We start from the raw sequence: 18,695 nt of genomic DNA, 5'->3' as shown, positions 1-18,695 counted from the left end.
AATAAAAAAAGAATAAATACCATCCTTAATTTAAATAAAATACACAAATGGAGTGTTACAAAGTTTGCTCCAGAATAAAGCCGCATGCTACTTTTTTTGCAATGACACTGCACTGGAACGTACAGCATTGCCGTATGGTGTGTTCCAGTGTGGGCGATCTTACTGTGGGTGGGAGGTACATTTAGGGTGTCATTGAAATGAATGGAACTGCAACGCATGTCCAGCAGCAGAATTTGTCAGGCCAAAACCGAAAATGACCTTTTTCCACCTTTTTTTTGTATTGTTAGCACATGGTGCTTGAATAGCTTCAGCCAGGAAATGACAGCTGCCAGTGGCAAGATTCCACAGGCTGAATGTAAACACAGCAGGTAGTGGGCTGGTGCAATAGTCAGCCTGCTAGCGGCCGTTTCAAAATTGCAAGAGCCAAAAGCAGGCTGGCTATTGCTTGCTGTGTCCCCCTCCCAGTGTGGAAGAGAGAGCTAAGGGAACCAACCAACTAATGGATAATGGGAATAGTTGACAACTATTCTCTATCAATTAATCGATTAGTTGGTGGCAGCCCTACTGACCACTGAAAAGCGTTCTTAGTGGCGGTATTTCCATTTTCTCAAATTCGCCTGGGAAAGTGGAACTCCCCTTTAAAGCTGAACTCCCAGCACAAAAACGGTCATTCAAATATATTCCTGGACAGCCACAAAAGATATGAATCCATCTTGCATTCACCGAATGCCTTTTTTAACCCTGCACAAGGAAGATAAGCGGCGTAAACTTGTCCGTATTGCAGGTTAATCCTACACAGGAGGTAAAGTGCAGAAGCTGTTTCATGCTGGATTACTGCACAGATGTGGAAAAAATACATAAAGGATTGACGAATACATATGGCTCCTGCAGTTACATCTTTGTTTAGCCCGGATTTCAGCTTAAGGCAGACAGCATAAAAAAAAAAACCACAAAAACATTTATTTGTACAAAATATGAGAATCTGACAAACCAATAACTATAAATTCAGCATCTGAACAGGAAATATGAATTCTTGAAGACCAGAGGAAATAAAAGTCATGAAATAAGTCCAAAAAAGGCAACTGGTTTCACTTTTTAGCATATGTTATCTTCATAGCATGAGATGGCGTAATCTTAAAACCTTGAAGTGCATCCCGTGCAGACCCTGCCTGGTTTTCGTTCTCAAACTCTACAAAGGCAATATCGTGTCTTCCAGGAACCAGGCGTACCTCTTTGAAGCCAGGAAATCTGTGGAAATAAGATAGTCAAGTCACGTGCTAGTTTAGAACACAGAAAGGAATATCGACGCCTCGGTTCTTCTTACATACAGCAATAATTCTGTATCACAGGAACCATCTAGAAAACACTTCGTAAAAGTCCAATAATGCAAAAAAATACCAGCATTTGCTAAATAATGAGTACTTATACATTATAAGTGGGCTGCCCATGCATGGCAATGATTAAATGCTCATTTTATCTAGGGAGCTGAAATAACAAAGTTACTCACCTGAACCACAATCCCAGCTTGCTCTTAAACTGCCCCCTTCAGCCTTCCCCCCTCCAGCAGTCTAAGGTCCTGTTAGTCATCACATGCATGTATGTATTGGACATAACAACGCCGGAGTACATTCCATAGCTGGAGCAGAGGAGACAGGCTGCAGGGACCGGTCTAAGAGCAAGCCGGGATTGCAGTACAGATGAACATAAAACTTTGTTATTTTAGTTCCCGTAAGCAAAACAGGGGTTGCCCACTGCAAGGGTTAGGATTTGATTTGCCTGGAGTTCTGCTTTAAGGAAGGTAGTAAACAATAATGAAATAATAGAAATAACTGAAATAGTATTAAAATAGAAATGTATTATTCTTCCCAGCCAGAGGGCTGCACTCTTCAAATGCAGGTTTACACTTAAACCATGGGCATATGTCACAGGTCTACTATGGGTTCTGCTCCAAGTACACACAATGTTGCAACCAGTAGAAAGAACCGAGTGCATGAATTAAACAGCGTCAACCAATACTAACAATGACATTAAAAGATGACATAATGGACATACATCCTTCTTAGCCTGTGCGCGTGACTCAAAACCAGCCTTCATTAAAAAGGAGAACTTTGGGGTTAAGGCTTTTCCAAATAGTTCTCCTTAGGGTAACGGGAGGACACAAACTAGCGTCCACCCGTCACCCTAAGCTCAGTATACCGCAAGCTACTGCTCGCGGTATACCGAGACGCCGCAGTTGAAGCGTATCCCAACAAATATGTCTGGATCCACCCAGCTGCGCAAGTGAAAGCTGGCTCTGCCGTGACAGCCCCTCCCCTGTCACGGCAGAGAGCCGTGACAGGATTGAGAGGTGAGCGAATGCCAGTATGTGTTCGATCACCCCCCGATCTACTGAGCCGACCTGTGGCAGTCTCATTGTCACAGGTCGGCTAGAACTATGAGGTGAGTGAAAAGCACTCACCTCATAGTTCTCCTTTAAGGTTGTGCTAAGTGCAGCTTAATGGAACATAGGTGTACGAGTTCACTGTATTCAGCTAAAACTTGGCGGGAAAGAAAAGTAAGAGGAGACGTTGAAATGAATTAGCTTGATGCAGAGTAAAAGCTAGTAATTAAAAAGAACCACTCAAACTTTCTCTACCCAGCTTTCTTTCTGCAGCTTCCACTCCCATTCCATTAGATTTTTTAAATGCCAGTCACTGCCTCAAACTAACCCAATATTACCATAAATATCTAAATCAAACAGGTTGGGGAGTCTAGGAGTGAAAGTACATTTACAGACAGAAGAGCAACTGCAGGAAGCACTTATATAAACTCTATGAAATTCCTATTTCCATTTTGAAACAAATAATCCCCCAGCAGAAGAGTTTAAAACGCAGTACCGTGGCATGGTTACCCCTTCTTCCCTTCACACAATTGCCGGCAGCTCCGAGAGTGCTTTTCATATACAGAAATATATGAAATGGAGTCTCTCTTGCCACCCTTGTAACAAATGGATTGTGTTCTCCTCTTCAGCCACTAGATAGAGCTCTACACAGTAATAGTAGCAGCATCAATACAAGAACACCTTGTAACAGATATTGATCTCCCAAGAGATTGCAGTCAGTCACATACAGACGACCAATTACTCTGGTTCTCTAGGGAAACTCATTAAAAAGTTCAAGACTTGCAAAGTCAAAAGATAAAACTGTATACAGCCCTTACAGCTGAAAATCTACTTTAGGAACATATCCACCACCTATATGACCGATAAAGCCTTTGGTAACTAATGGAAGGATGCATACAAAAAAATGAATTCTCGGAGAAGTGTCATTGGTGACATACTGGCCAGCCATGTTCCCACTACAGAATAGTTAGGAGCATTCTGCAGGTATAGTATAATTCTATCACATCTTCTGAGGCTGAAGTAAATCAACAAATGCTGTGAAGCACCAGTGGAAAACTAATAATGGGTGCTCTCTGGTGCCATTTTGTGCGATTAGCAGCAGCAGAGTTCAAACTCATACTGTACACACCAAGTTCTATACTGTTAATACAGTAAGCAAGAATTCTCCTCCGAGTCCCATGCATGCAGTCATGGGCTACCACACCGTTCAACAGCATATGTTGTCAAACTACTTACATCAAGGGCCAACAGATTCTTACATCTTTACGGATAGGTCACTTTAAACTTCACGCTTTAGAAATACATGCCAGCCCACCCACCACACATAGCATCAAGTCTACCTAATCATTCTCATTGTGACAATGTCTGACCCTAAGTAGAACTAGCCATTTTTTTTACATTATGGACAGATCAATGTAGGGTTATAACCCCATCAGCTTTTTTATTTTTGCCATCTGTGTCCTATTGGGCAGATTTTCCTTTGCTTACTGTCTGATAGCCACAACAGCAAGTGAGAGGAAATCCCTCCAAAGTGAGGTAAATCCCCGGTGTTGAGCAGGGTCATCAAACCTATCGCCCCCATTGGAAGATTTCCCATCTATTCCTGTTCTGATGACAACGCAAAATTTGGGATTTTCTTTCAGTTCTCTATTACTCTTGGTGACCATTAGATCACCAGGATTAATAGAGAGGGTGAATCTCCATAATGTCAACAATAAAAACCTGAGGGGTATTCTAATCCCTCTCTGCTCTATCCAAAGCTACAAAGGAAAAGTTTTGGCTTCAGCTGCACTTTAAAGTGACACTAAACTCAGGAGTTAAATCTTAAAAATCCATTCAAGTACCCTATTAACAATACTGTATCTTATTTGTGTATCACTCAGGTTTAGATCCTCAAATCATCTCTGAATTGGTGCCGACACTGCCCTTCCCCCAAGCTCACTTCCATGATGGACTACAATCTCAATATAAAATTATAAAAATAAAATGTGAGATTGTAGTCCATCATGGGCGCGAGCTTGGGGTGGTGGCTACTTTACAACACACACACACACACCCCCACACACACCAAGTAGCCACCCTCCAGAAGGAAGGACAATGTCAGCACCAATTCAGAGATGATTTGAGGATTTACGGCCTTGTTCACACCAAGCGCGTTTCAGGTGCAGAGCAGATTAGTTGCAGACCGGATCAAAACTGCGTCCAATGTTTTCCAATGGTATTTTTTGCTCCAGTTCACATCGCAGCATGCAGGTCCAGAGCAGGTGAAAAAACTGCAGCAGGCCCTATTTTACCTGCTCTGGATCTGCAAACGCATCAAAAACGCATGCAAATGCATGGAAAGCACTGAAAGCCCATTTTAAACTTTAAAAAAATTATTATTTTTTTTGCCAAAAACGCATCTAAAAGACTAGCGTGCGTGTGCAGAAACCTGACCGGATCTGCTCTGCATTTGGTGTGAACAAGGCTTACAGCTGAGCGATACACAAAAAAAAAAAGAAGATTTTTGGTACTTGAATGCATTTTTAAGGTTAACTCCTGAGTGTTACTTTAGGTACAAGACATAAAACTACATTTCTATATACTGACATTATTTCAGAAATTTAGAAGGAAACACCTTCCTAATCCTTAATCTCTATACACCTCAACAGTCCCATGAATGGACTCTAATTAAAACATTGATATTTGTGTAAGCTGGAATTCCAGTTCAGAGTTTTTGTAACTATATTGCATAACACTGAGTGGTGACTAGCACAGTACACTAGGTGTCCCATTTGTGTACACTAGGTGTTCTGTGTGTGGGAGGGATTGTGGGCTGCAGAGACATTTATAGAAGCTGCAGCAGTTGGCCCGCACCCTCCAAACAGGACCTAACAAACCAGGAAGGCAACCATTGTTCCTGCTTGTCCAACCTTTCCAAATGAATACCAGACTTCAACTTATTCCAGAATAGAACAGAAGGGAGATCTTTGTGGCAGACCTAAATCTAAACTAGATCTAAATGAGGAGGCTGCAAAGGCCAATTATCCTCCCATCAGAAGTACAATGAACAGAGTCACATGAATATTTTTCCTTAATATAGTAAAAAAATAAAACCCCCAGTGGTGAATAAATACCACCAAAAGAAAGCTCTATCTGTCCCCAAAAAAGGGTATAAAATTCATTTCAGTACAGCGCTGCATGACGGAATAAATGTCAGTCAAAGTACCGCAGCGCTGAATACTGAAAAATGGCCTGGATGGGAAGGGGGTTTAACACCGCGGATGTCAACTGGTTAACGTAATACATCCAGTTATGGATCATTTCAAACAACAGAATTCAAAAACTACTTCACAACGGTGAAATAAAATGGGCAATACTCACTGGTTAAACAACATCGACAACATCATCTCATTGGTTTCTTCAGGCAAATTATTCAAGAACAGGATGTAATTTGGTGGGTTGTCAGGCACCTAATAAAAACACACAATTATATTTCATTTCAATAATGCTTAATAACTACAGTATTATAGAACATTTTCTACATCTTATGCACATACAGGCTTATCCAAGAAAAAATGTCTTATACACTGTATTGGACATGAGTGGAGATGGAGAGGCTGCAGAGACAGATTTAGCAGCCAATTGGAACTGAGTGGGGGGGGAGGTTTTTTTCTGTCTGGAGTTCTTCTGTCAGGAAGCTATCACCTGTAATGTTGTTACTTGCTCAGCCTTTAGTCTATTAGGAACGCTGCCATTTCTGACCTCTAATATCTATGCTACAATATAACGCAAGTATAAGCAGCGCCTCTGGCTGACCAACTCCCTCTTATAGGCATCTGTACAGACACTTCAAGGTAGACTGTCGGAAGAAGCTGCCTCCTCCCTCCACCTCGCTGAGCAGAGGGAAGGAGAAAGGCAGTCATCAGATTCCCTGTGATAAGTGTCTGCACAGACACTCAGCAGAGTGTGCTTTGCTGTCTGGAATCCTCTCTCTTCCCAGAGAGAAGAGAAGCAATAAAGTGAGCTTCAATAGCTCACTGTATTGCTCCTTGCACCTAGGGTGCACTGTCACTCTGTAATATGCTCCTAAAAAAGTTTATTAGGGGCATTGTGAGCACAAAAATATACCAGACATGGTGCCCTGCGATGTGTCACGTATAGTTTCTCTGGCTCATTGTCTTCTCCAAGCAAAACCAAAAGACAAATCATTTCTGAATACTTTACCTGAAAGCAGAACAGCAAATAAAAACAAAGGTTTCCTTTCTGTAAACTATAAAAGTGCATGTGCTTTGTTACCTGCGGGTTCTGTGCTGCTCCTGGTGGTGCAGTGTCCGATTCCTGTCCTGGAACCTGAAAATAGCAACATCAATAATTAGCACACCAAAGTATGGGCAGATAAATAGAAGAAAAATACTCCAGACATCATAAACTGCATTTTAATAATGTCACATCTTCAGTGAAAAATATATCAGCCTGATTTTTTTTATTTTTATATGGCCATTAAAAATAATTCCATGATAACCAAATATCTGGCTGGAGATCAGTGCTGTAAAACGTCCAACAAACTACAAATCCAATTGCAGTTTGGTTGTAAAGGTCAACATGTTCTGTAGTTTGTAAGTCTGTTAGTGAATTATTGTTGAGTGCTGACATTTGAATTAACTATATCCTAGATAGTGTTAAATCCAAATGCTAATGTGTGTAAATGACAGCTCTCCAGGCAAATATATCCAGCAAGTAGTCGCAGGTGCACAGGCTCTCCAGGATTCGCCTTCTCCCCTCCAAGCATACAAAACACATAATCCGCATAGGTCAGGGGTAATGGCAGACTGTCAGACTCTTTCTTACTTTGGGTAGTTTGCCTTTAGTGCTGCATTCAGCTGCACACAAAACCTTAATGGCCAAATGCCCTAGTGAATCCTGACTAGCACACCTTTTCCATAAAGGGAGAGAATTGATTTTTTTTTGTGTGTATAACGAGAGAAAAGATATAACCAATCAACATTTCAGGCCCTTCAGGGCACCTTTCTCAAGGAAAATGTATGCCTTAACAAAGGGACCTTGTGAGGTCCAGAAAGTATGTTTACCATGTCCACAATCATAAATGAACAGGAGGTGATGTAGATCACTTCCCATTTATTCATAATCGGGGACACAGGAAACATACTAGGGCTTAGGGAGAGATAATCGGGCAACTAAATCGATGACAATTAGTTGCTCAGCGATCGCTGAGTGTTTGTACCCGCTTTCCATCCTGGATCGGCTGTCACAGGAGGCTGAGTGAGCAGTGCGGGAGATCTCGATCTGACAGCTGACTCTTCCCCCGCATCACCGGCCTCCTATGACAGCACTGGCTATCTCTGCTCACATGGTTCACCCGATCTGTGACAGGAGGCCGAGCGGTGTAGGGAGGAGAGACGCCGGCCGCTCACAGCGCTCTCCACCTCCCGCACCACTCGACCTCCTGTGACAGTTTTTCTCCTACCCGCTGGGACACAGAGCAGCTCCCAGCGGAGAGAGACAATCACAGATGCACCGCTATTTCGGGACTTTGCCCAAAGTGCCATTTTCGGCTGACATGTTTCGGCGGCCAAAATTTAGGCGCGGATTTCCCTGTTATTTTGGGCTTTTCTTCCCTAGTAAAGGGCAACAGTGTCACCTGGACAAGACATGAAGGATTATCTCCACAACAGGGCCTGATGCAGCAAACATTGAGAGGATATTATTTTTTATACTTCATCTAAAAGTGAAAAAAAGAAAATCTACCCATGCCAAAAAATATTCCATACAATATGGGTTGCAGCTGTTTTATATTTCAGTGGCCACGTAATGAACAGCAGCACATCAATGTTTCACTGGCATCTTAGAGATGTGCATTGGGGCCTGTGGTCACTGCAAAAATGACAAGAGGCCTTCTGCATTTACCAACACATATCTGAGCGCTGAACATCAAGGTGTATATCTGAATATGCAGGTATATCCGCAAAAGCTTTTATTTACCAGGTGCCCACATATACTTTAGTAATTTAACAATCTGGTAACCTTGTACTCAATACTATACAGGGGCCATTATATGGTACAGCATTTGACATAAGCTGGTTGAACTCTATAGACATGTGTTTATATTACCGACCTGACACTAAAAAGAATAGTTTGCACACATCCCCCTGCATACATTTTAGTCTGGTTCACAATGTTTTAATACACAATAACACAATTTCCAATTCAAGCAGTTAAAAGCAGCAAAGTTGCTTATGGCCGTAGATCTGAAACTGCAATGGACATCAGCTCACAGATGGGAACTGAAATGACTTGCCTGAGCTGGGAGCAGATGGGCCGATGTTTTCATCTGCTAGATACCAGGAGGATGAGAACAGCAATGTCAATGAGAATGTAGGCAGATGAAAACATACAGAGAATTTTATCCCTGTAAACATCATAAATCCCAGCAGCTCAGTAGAAATAAACACCATGCGGGTCAGAGACAGAATACAAAGCACCATGTACTTCTAAAATCCGCATACCGTTACAGAATTTGTTGTCTCACCTGTGCAGGTTTTTTGTTTGCTGCATTTGCCGCCTGCTCTTGAGCTTTGTTCTTTTTCTTTTCTTTCTTTTTCTCTTTATCTGCAAATGTTCCACGCATCTTGGATACTAAATCAGAGTCAGATTTTGCATATTGAATTCGCTGCAGGATACAAAAATTTAGTTATTAATTGAAAATACTCAATATTATTAACAGGACTAAATTACACTTAAATAACAACCTACACATGATACAAGCTTGCCTGGTGGCAGAAGTCAGAATCCTGCAAGCTTAACGTTCACTGCAGATTCCTGAACATTTCCTAATTGGTAAGGGTGATACATTTTGAAGGATTCCACCAACCTTGCTATAAATATGGGCAAAATGTGCAGACCCTGCATGCACATTAACCCACCAGCATTGTTTTAAGCATGGATGCCCATACCATATTTTGGAGTGTCAGTATTTTTCAGCTACCGTGACAATAACTGACTAATTTCCGACATGGGGCATGAAAATGAGGAACAGTTGCGCATTCCTAATTCTCCGCTACAAACCTAGTGACACTAAACTCAGGAGTTAAATCCTAAAAATGCATTCAAGTACCCTATAAACAGAAATGTATCTTATTTGCGCATCACTCAGCTGTAGATCCTCCAAATCATTGGAGGAATGATTGAATTGGTGCTGAAACTGTCCTTCCTTCTGGAGGGTGGCTACTTTTGTTCCCCCATGGTCCTTGTGTGTGTTGTAAAGTAGTCACCGCTCCAAGCTCACTTCTGGGGATGGACTACAGTCTCAGGTTTAGTTTACTAATTTGTATTGAGATTGTAGTCCATCACTGGAACATTACAAGAACTAGCTTGTTAAAGGCAACTTTTGTTTCCCATGCTTCCTGTTTGTGAAGTAATGTAGCCACCACTCCAAACTCACTCCCAGGATCGGCTACAATCCTAGTTTATGTCAAATTAGTAAACTAAACGTGAGATTGTAATCTGTCACACGAGTGAGCTTGGAGCAGTGGCTACTTTACAACACACACAGTGACCATGGAGAACAAAAGTAGCTACCCTCCAGAAGGAAGAACAGTATCAGCATGAATTCAGAGATGATTTGAGGATCTACAGCTGAGTGATACACAAATAAGATACATTTTTTGCTAATCAGTAAGGTACTTGAATGCATTCTCAAGATTTAAATCCTGATGTTAGCGTCACTTTAGGGTTGCCAAGGCCATTGTGGAAAAGGCGTATCGCTGTCACAAAGGGTTAATCAACAAAACATTTTCTGTGAGCTCGTGGAGCCCCAGAATCCAGGACATGGACCGTAAACAGGATTCCTGCACCAGATGGTGATGAGCCCTCAAAAGCCCGATGACAGAATCTCAGCAGGCACACAAATTCATTTGAATACGTTTTACGACCTCACAGGATCACATGAAGCACTTTACAGCACAATGATTATCAGCAATGAATAGAGGCAGATCTTTGATTAAAAAACAAAACAAAAAACCTTATAACCAGAAATATCCAACAATAGAGCGTTCAGCCCAACGTCTGCAAAAAAATACAACACCCTCTTACCTTCAAAAATATTGCTGGTAAAAGCGCATAAAATAAAGTATTTTAAATGCTTACTTCCAGTGTTTTTTCTTTTCTTAAAAGGAGAACTATGAGGCGAGTGATTTTCACTCACCTCATAGTTCTAGCTGACCTGTGACAATTAAACTGTCACAGGTCGGCTCAGTAGATCGGGAAGTGAGAGAACACATACCGGCGTTCCCTTCACTTCTCAATCCTGTCACTGCAGAGCCGTGACAGGTGAGGGTACAGCTGACTCTGCCTCTAGATAGGCAGTCAGCTGTCACTCACGCAGCTGGGCAGATCCAGACATAATTGCTGGGATCCGTTTCAGCTGCGGCATCTCAGCTGTAGCTCGCGGTATACTGAGCTTTGGGTGATGGGAGGACGCTAGTTTGTGTCCTCCCGTTACCCTAAGGAGAACTATGGGGAAAAGCCCTAACCCCATCGTTCTCTTTTAAATCTTTTTTTTTTTTCATTAACTTATAATGTGCCTCTGAACCGGTTAGAAAATCTGACTAGTCAATTCCCTAACAAAGCCCCTGCCGCCACATCACAGCTTTCTTTCTCATCTTCTGGGAGTGTAATTACTCTCTGTGCTGGCCTAGCATCTCCATCTCTGACTTCACCTCCCTAGATAATGGAAAACTGAACACTTACCTTTCTGTAACTTTCCTTTCCTGGTGCCTATACATGGCAGCATACCTATGGTTGGTGCTCTGCCCATCTCCAATCCCCAAGACCGCTAAATCTATATATTTTTTGACCCTACCCCAGTCCACCATTCACGTGACAAGAGGGTGTTATGCTGCCATGTATTGTTACCAGGAAAGAAAAACTACGGAAAGGTAGGTATTCCATTTTCTAGGTGCCTAAATGGCAGCCTACCTATGGTTAAATAACTAGCTACTTGGGAGGATACTGCAATAAAGAATGTGAATGGTGGACTGGGGTAGGGTCAAAAAATGTATAGACTTAGCGGTCTGGGAGATGGGCAGAGCACCAACCATAGGTATGCTGCTAGGCAGGCACCAGGAAAACCATTTAGATAGCTGCCACAGAAGAAGTGAAAGGGAATACTACAGAATGTCACTTGAGTGACAGCTCCAAGTCTGCTAGGCCTGCTGACATCATATCCAAAATGGCCGCACCCAGCAGCAGCTGCAGGGTTTTTGAATGTGTACAGAAGGGAGGCCTTCACATGTAAATAGCATAGCTGAAATATGTTAAATCTTATGGGTAGATTGTTTTTGAAATGAAAGGTCCGTTTAAAAAGTATTTTGCATTTTTGACACTTGACAACAATAGTCAAATTTTCATAAGGAAAAGTTTTAGGACATTATCAAGACAGAAGGTATAACCCCAACTATTATAAAAAAACAAAAACAAATAACTAAATCTGCAACATTTACTAGAAAATCCTTTGAATCATGTCCTTTTACAAATGCCACATAGTATTTGAGGTTGAATAAAGACATTAGTCCATCAAGTCCAACCTATTAGGATCTCATTCTAGGAGTACCCGTACCCCTGTATATTACGTTTTATCTACTAAGAGAATGAAGGAGAGATTGAACTGTAGAAGTAAAAGGACAGAAGTACTGAAGTCAAACAGAATGTCACTTTCTATGTACAGGATTTGGAGACTTCACTGATCAGTAAAATCACAGCAGATGACAGCAAACACAACTTAACTATCACTGCCATTAGCCAAACAGATGCGAGATAATGATTTCCAGTAACTTTGTCTTATAACTTGCACAAACCTGTGTGAATTTTCATAAATATGTGAACTGCAATCTTCTGCTTTTCCACATCAGTTTTATATTTATATTCTGCAAGTTATGTTTAATTGCTAGAAAACTTGTATTGAGTCATTCTCAAAATACATTGAGGGGAATTTATCAATACTGGAGCAGTTGCCCATGGCAACCAATCAGCGTCTCCGTTTCATTTTCAAAGCTTAACCGAAGAAACTGAAGATAGAAGCGGATTGGTTGCATAGACAACTGCTCCAGTCACCCCCCCCCCATTATGGCACATAGGTCATGGTATCGGTTGGCATGCCCCACTTTGTTTGCATGATCTTAACGTAAAGCTGCACTGATATACAGAGCCTGACATTGCTTTTTAAAATGATAAATGTCCTATCTTGTTGATTTAATGACTTCAGTACTTCCTGAATTACTGGCCTGGAAAAATGCTTGCAGATGACAAGTCAGAACTCCCAACCAATATCCTTATTTTGGGTCAGTTGCTCAAAATATTAAATATCACAAATTCCTCATGACAGCCAGATAGGTATTTTCAGAAGCAGGTCAGCAAAGGGAACCTGCACACCTCATTAGATGTTCCATACTCTGCAATTGTGCAAGCATACAGCAAAGAATATCTCATCTTAATTACAATACTTCCTTATTTTATACAAAATAATGCTTTTATATACTTAAGGAGCCACTTGCCAAGACCAAACAAGAAATCAGTAACTCCACAAGTAATAAAATGAAGAAAGAAAAATGTCAATGAAAATGTATTAGCAGCTAGAGGGGTTTGCAGGAACTTTGAAGGATCTCAAACACAAGATAAGGGTATCTGAAAGAACACCGCATTTACCTCTTTATACAATGCCCAAAAATAAACAGCAGCCCTGGCGCTTGTACCATTAAAAAAAAGAAACAAACATACGGTAGCTAGACCTGCATTCCCAAGATAGGCGATTTCCTTTAGGCCTGAGAAAGCAGGGTGACTTAGACATGACGTACCATTGGCTTCTCATAAAATGGAAATCCTTGTAGTTGTCTCAGAGCAGTGGTAGCTGAGCTAAGTTCCTTAAATATTACAAAGGCTTGTCCCCTCATCTTCATTGTCTTTAAGGCCACAATGTCCATCACGTGACCAAACTGGGAGAAGAGCGCATACAGAGATCTCTTTATTTCTAGAAAGAAAGTCAAATTATATTACAACAGATATGAGAAACAAGAAAGCTCAGCCATTTACATAACAGATTATTCCCAATGATAATGTCCCACTGCCCAATATATACTAAACAATGATTAGCCAGCAATGATTAGCTTCTGAGCCAGCAGAACACACAGGAAGAGAGTCTGGTCACATGAAGCCCTCATTCACACGGGTAACAGCCAGCCCGCACAGATCCGTGTTGCATACACGGCCGTATCAGGCCGCTCCCGGGAAGAACAGCTGCTGCGTTTGAATATACGCATCAACACTTTCTTCTCTATGGGAGCACGCGGCCGTACGCTGCACTGCGCTCACCCGAACTGCACGTCCGTGCGGGTGTCCGTACTCGTATGCAGACAGGACAGATCCGTGCACGCAGCACGGATCTGTATGGGCCGGCTGTTACTCGTGTGAATGAGGGCGAACTGTCAAAGTCATGCAACTAGCCCCTCCAACCACCTAGCTCTTGGTTTGAAAGAGCCATTAAATGCAGATTGCAGTGGAGAGGAATATTGCAGTATGTATTGAACACATTGCAATAATCACCCTCCGCTGAAAAACTCCCCCCAAGTGTCTATTCTCACCAAAATCAAAAGGTATAAATCTGCATCCATCTGAAATTCTCGCTACTCTCATGTGCTTTTTGACAACTACAGCTGTATTGCATCTATAATGTTTTTGGTTCGATTACATTTTTACAGGTGTTATTTTATTAATATCTATATTAAGTGCCATTCAGTGCATGTTTTGAATGCAAGGTGTATCCATAAAACGGATATCACAGAGCATTAAGATTTACTAAAGAGAAACCACGGTAGAAGCTGTTTGTTTTTAGATCTTTCAGCATCCAGGTCAGGCAGGTAAATGCATAAAAACAGGCTGAGAGATATTTGCTTTCAAGTTGTCTCTCTCTAACTTAGTCTCCTTAGACGCATACATAATGGGCGGGGTGTGCCTCCTCCGATACATTCAACTGTGTGTCTTATTAGAACATTAGTCATTCAGTCCTGAAAAATATAGATTATCTGCAGATTTTCTATGGTCAGATGGAAAAAGACCAACATATTCCTCTATCTATGCTAAACTGTGTGGATGGAGGAAGCTCCCACTGGGCCAAGCTTCAGTATCTTGCTAGTCGGCCCCGCTGAACAATCCGATTGGATGCAGGCATTGTTCAGGTATTTTGAGAGCCAGTTGGGCCTACTAGCAAGATACTGAAGCTTGGCCCAGTGGGAGATTCCTCCATCCACACAGTTTAGCGTAGATGGAGGAATCTGTTGCACTTTTTCCATCTGACCATAGAAAATCTGCAGATAATCTATAGGTTTATGGCAGAAAGAGAAGGGGGTGGTTAAGTCACTTCCCAATCAGCTGTGTTTGTAATGTGAACTTCAGTCAGTCATTCAGTGCTGGAAGCAATAGGGCTTTTCAACAATGCAGTTGTTTGGCTGGGAAAACTAACCTGAAGTTCACCTGCTTACTAGAAACAGGTACATATAAAATATCCATAATTAGCAGCATAAAATTAAACATTTTTTAAAAGTTAATTTTTAGTCTTGCATATAATATATACAAACTGCACATTTCCTTTAAATTAAAGCTTGACATTTCCTTACCTTCCTTCTTAATTTTGTCATTTAAGTTGTTAATATAAACTGTATGATTCGGCCGGATATCCATTTTTGCAATATTTTCTAAACCTGGAGGATAAGCACATCATGTTATTAGTATAATACAAAGGGAGGAAACAACTCACAACTAATACAACATAAGGGTGGTTTATGTACAGTTTGCTATACTACTTTTAGTCCATTCTGTGTACAATGGAAAATAATAAAGTTCATACACAGTTCTGCACCATACTATATCATAAACTAATTGAGGCTCAAACCAAGAGGTGCCTAAACATACCTGCCTCAGCTCCTACTCTGTCAGAATGCCAGGCTGTTTTGATTTGGCAGTTCTTGGTGATGCAGAAGCTTGCCTGACCCCTCTCACACATTCATATTGGTAGGCCAGTAGAATGCATGGGTGGCAGTAGCAAGCGGGCAAGCTCAGACACTAACTGTAGTGAGGTACCTGATCACTACTGCCTGGTGTATGGACGGTGGTGGGTGCCTGCTCAGCAGCTGGTTTTGTTTTTTTGTTAAAGTGACAGGATCACTTTAAAGCCCCTCTACGGGATAATATTAACCCCACCAATGTCCTACTATCCCCTTACACTGTTGTCCCTCCTCTTCTGGACCCTGAGAGAACCCTAGACAGCCTGTGGGAAGTAAAGAAAGGGTCACCAGCACTCCGTGATGAAGAAATTGGTTTAAATGTATTTACATATCGTCACATAGGTCAAAACAGCCAAGGTTTCAGGGCCACGCGGGGTCCCTTCCTCAAGGTGACACACTTGGGGAAAGGACCTTACATGGCCCCTAAATGCTGGTTGTTTTGTCACTGATTACACTGTTTTCCTCATCATTTAAAGTGCCACTACAGTACCCAGTAATCTCTCTTCCTTTGCTTGCGGTAGGCCTGGTCGTTTTTTGGGTGACTGACCATGTGTGATGTGGATATTTCCTACAGGCTTGTAGATAATACAGTCCAAAACCACACTCCATACAGTGTATTGACCAAAAATAGCAAGGGAGGGTGCTTGTAGCGACAGTAATGGATGGCACTATGCATCACAAAATCAATAGAAGGGTCGTCATGCACTCCATGATGAAGAAATCAGTGTAAATCTCACATGTATGAACGGGGACTAAGACTGGCATCACCTCTTTCCATGTGCTGATGCATGGTTTTATTGCATTTTCACATGTTCTGTTTTTTTCTGTTGGCCAATGAAAATGAAAGTTGAAGTAGAGGTTGTCACACACTAAAACATGTTACATGCATGTCCATATACTGCCATTAAAATAAATAATGGGGCACAAACATACACACTCTAAAAAAATGCACCTGCACTATTTTGGCCAAACTAGAGCAGCACAAAGGGGCCCCAGTGAAAGCAATGGAAAAGCTCTGGGCATGCACATTCAATTGCAAAGGTGTGAAGTGGGCCTAAAAGAGATTCTACAATAAGAATGTAGCGGGTGTGTGTGGTCAGCTGTACCTACACCAGGACCAACTTGTCCACCCAGCCAATACAAAGCACCTTCACCACCATCCTATGCCATGGTTCAGCAATGTGGTCATTATTACAGATGGTGTCCTGGATTCCAAGGCTCCTCAGGTACTAAAGAAGCTAATGGTATGTACAGACAACTGTTGACTTCCTGTATGTGGACTATTGCTAGAAAACAAAGTGGATTAATAAAATACTCACTATGGACAGGTTCTCTTTACACCACATTCACGAATACGAAACCTCCCCCCAGCAGCCCGGTATCGCCGGTACAATCCCGCCTGTTGCAATGAATGACGATGTGCCCGGCAAACCCTGAACACAAAACTCACGTTACTCACCGTGTACGCACGCTGCCCGTCGCTTTACGGCAACGCAATGACATCACACGCCGCTGTCTTCGCTTTCGCACTGGCTGCAGATTACGGTGTGTTGAAACATACGTGAGGTGCGTGAAACCGCGGCGGCCATATTAGTTTCTGGCACGAGTGTCATACAGCATTGTAGAAATACAAATTCTGTATATTTTGTAGTTTGAAGATTAGCTAATTACAGAAGAAGAGGCTTATGTGACATGTGACCCTTTAATATACTGACGTTACTGCAATGCTGATCAACTGTTTGTGGTCTTCAGAGACAAACATAAAGTCAAAGTTTTTAAAGAATAGTTAAAACCTACGTTTTCTTTTCCGTTTTTTTTTTTAATTATTATTTGGTGTGTGTGTCTACCTGGGAAGATAAAACTTCAGTTCCTGTCAAAAACAAAGAGCAAATCACTGAAAAACAGGGGAAATTCCACCCATTTATACCTGAGCAATTTGAAGTGTGTTTACAAAAGTGCGTCAATGCTTGACACTCAGATTTCCATGTTATTCTATTATGCCCGTTCACATCTGAGCAATGTGCTGCCATGTAACAGTCATGATCATTTGTTTATGTCTTCAATAGACTAAAATGTGACCGCCTGAAGAACACGCATAACGTGTATTTTCTATCTGATACACGCCTAACAACCATCTCCTAGAAACTGGCTTTCCATTGGCATTGAGCCCCCATTCACACTTGCAGCTTGCATGAACATGTGTTTGCGTTTGTGTGTGTTTTGCCACGCATCAACCCATAATTTCAATTGGCTGCCCGTGCGGGACAAATGTGGCAACGAAGCTCATGCACCGGTTTGAGCTGTGACCCACACACGTTTTTTTTTGCTTTTGGCGTGTGTCAATGCGTGGGAAAAGATGCCATGCGCGTTTTTACTGCGCTGTGCGAACGTGCACCAATGCACACGCTTTGGTGTACATTCACACACACGACAAGTGTGAACAGGCACCAAGCCTAAAAATGTGTGTACAAACGTGCAAAAAAAAATTATGCAAGAAGCAACCAAAGCCGCCGAGGGTGAAGTGTCAATCCAGCCTTGTCACTGGAACAGTTATTATAATTCATATACGGGATTTATATTATATAGCGCCAGCAGTTTGTGTAGCATTTTACAATATAAAGGGAGAGAGTACAGTTACAATACAATTCAAGACAAGATGGTTGGGAGGGCCTTGTTCATGAGAGCTTACAATCTACAATCTAAACAGTTATCCAAACTTCAAGATTCCCCCTCACCTCTCGTTCCTGACAACTCTAAAATGATGAATTCCATCACATTTTGCCCTCATTATTGTCTCCAGGCAGTATGTGATGAGGAAACCAAATGTTTTATTCTGGTAAATCTATGTAGCAAGGGCACAGATGCACATGACAGGGGCTTTATCACAGCCTTTTGTTATTATTTATACTTTCAGAAAATGTGTTATTGGTTTCCATATCCCTTAATGGTATTATAAAATGCTTCCTTTTCCGGGTTTTTTTTTTGTTAAGTGAACTGATGGACACTGTCAACCTCATCCTCGTTTCACTACCTTGTTCAGTTACTAACCCTGACCAAGCAGGTAGCCAGTGAAGTGTGAAAAGTGCATACTGTCCCATCTGTTGTATGGGCAGTGAAGCCAACTGATGACATGCACCGAGTCCGCACCGATCAAGTCAGCAATGGCAGCCCCTGATGGTTTGACCAATGAAATGATTCCATCTTCCAATCAACTATAAGGAAAACTGACCCATGTGTGGAGTTATTTTCTGATGCCTTCAATA

The 18,695-nt window shown here is 41.8% G+C and overlaps 1 protein-coding gene across 1 annotated transcript; it reads right to left on the bottom strand.

Moving 5' to 3' along the window:
- Nucleotides 1–942: 942 nt before the first annotated feature.
- Nucleotides 943–16,930, bottom strand: SNRPB2 (small nuclear ribonucleoprotein polypeptide B2). The gene is made up of 7 exons (XM_018564218.1): nt 16,892–16,930; nt 15,046–15,129; nt 13,231–13,403; nt 8,910–9,050; nt 6,659–6,712; nt 5,744–5,832; nt 943–1,248 (listed from the first exon to the last, which is right to left on the bottom strand). Exons 2-7 carry the CDS (start codon nt 15,107–15,109, stop codon nt 1,089–1,091), a joined length of 681 nt encoding a protein of 226 aa, XP_018419720.1. The 5' UTR covers nt 15,110–15,129; nt 16,892–16,930; the 3' UTR covers nt 943–1,088.
- Nucleotides 16,931–18,695: the final 1,765 nt, after the last annotated feature.

The sequence above is a fragment of the Nanorana parkeri genome, unplaced genomic scaffold (genome assembly GCF_000935625.1).
Source record: "Nanorana parkeri isolate BGI_ZX_2015 unplaced genomic scaffold, ASM93562v1 scaffold737, whole genome shotgun sequence".
Taxonomy (NCBI): domain Eukaryota; kingdom Metazoa; phylum Chordata; class Amphibia; order Anura; family Dicroglossidae; genus Nanorana; species Nanorana parkeri.
The sequence above is the reverse complement of the archived record's forward strand: the minus strand, read 5'-3'. Positions and strand labels throughout refer to the sequence as shown.

Excerpts from the sequence above, each read along its gene's own strand:
- SNRPB2 (XM_018564218.1), bottom strand. The coding sequence starts at position 15,109 with ATGGATATCCGGCCGAATCATACAGTTTATATTAACAACTTAAATGAC. Across the intron at positions 13,404-15,045 it reads TGACAAAATTAAGAAGGAAG|AAATAAAGAGATCTCTGTAT; the intron begins GTAAGGAAATGT and ends CTTTCTTTCTAG. Across the intron at positions 1,249-5,743 it reads TTGTCGATGTTGTTTAACCA|ATTTCCTGGCTTCAAAGAGG; the intron begins GTGAGTATTGCC and ends TTATTTCCACAG.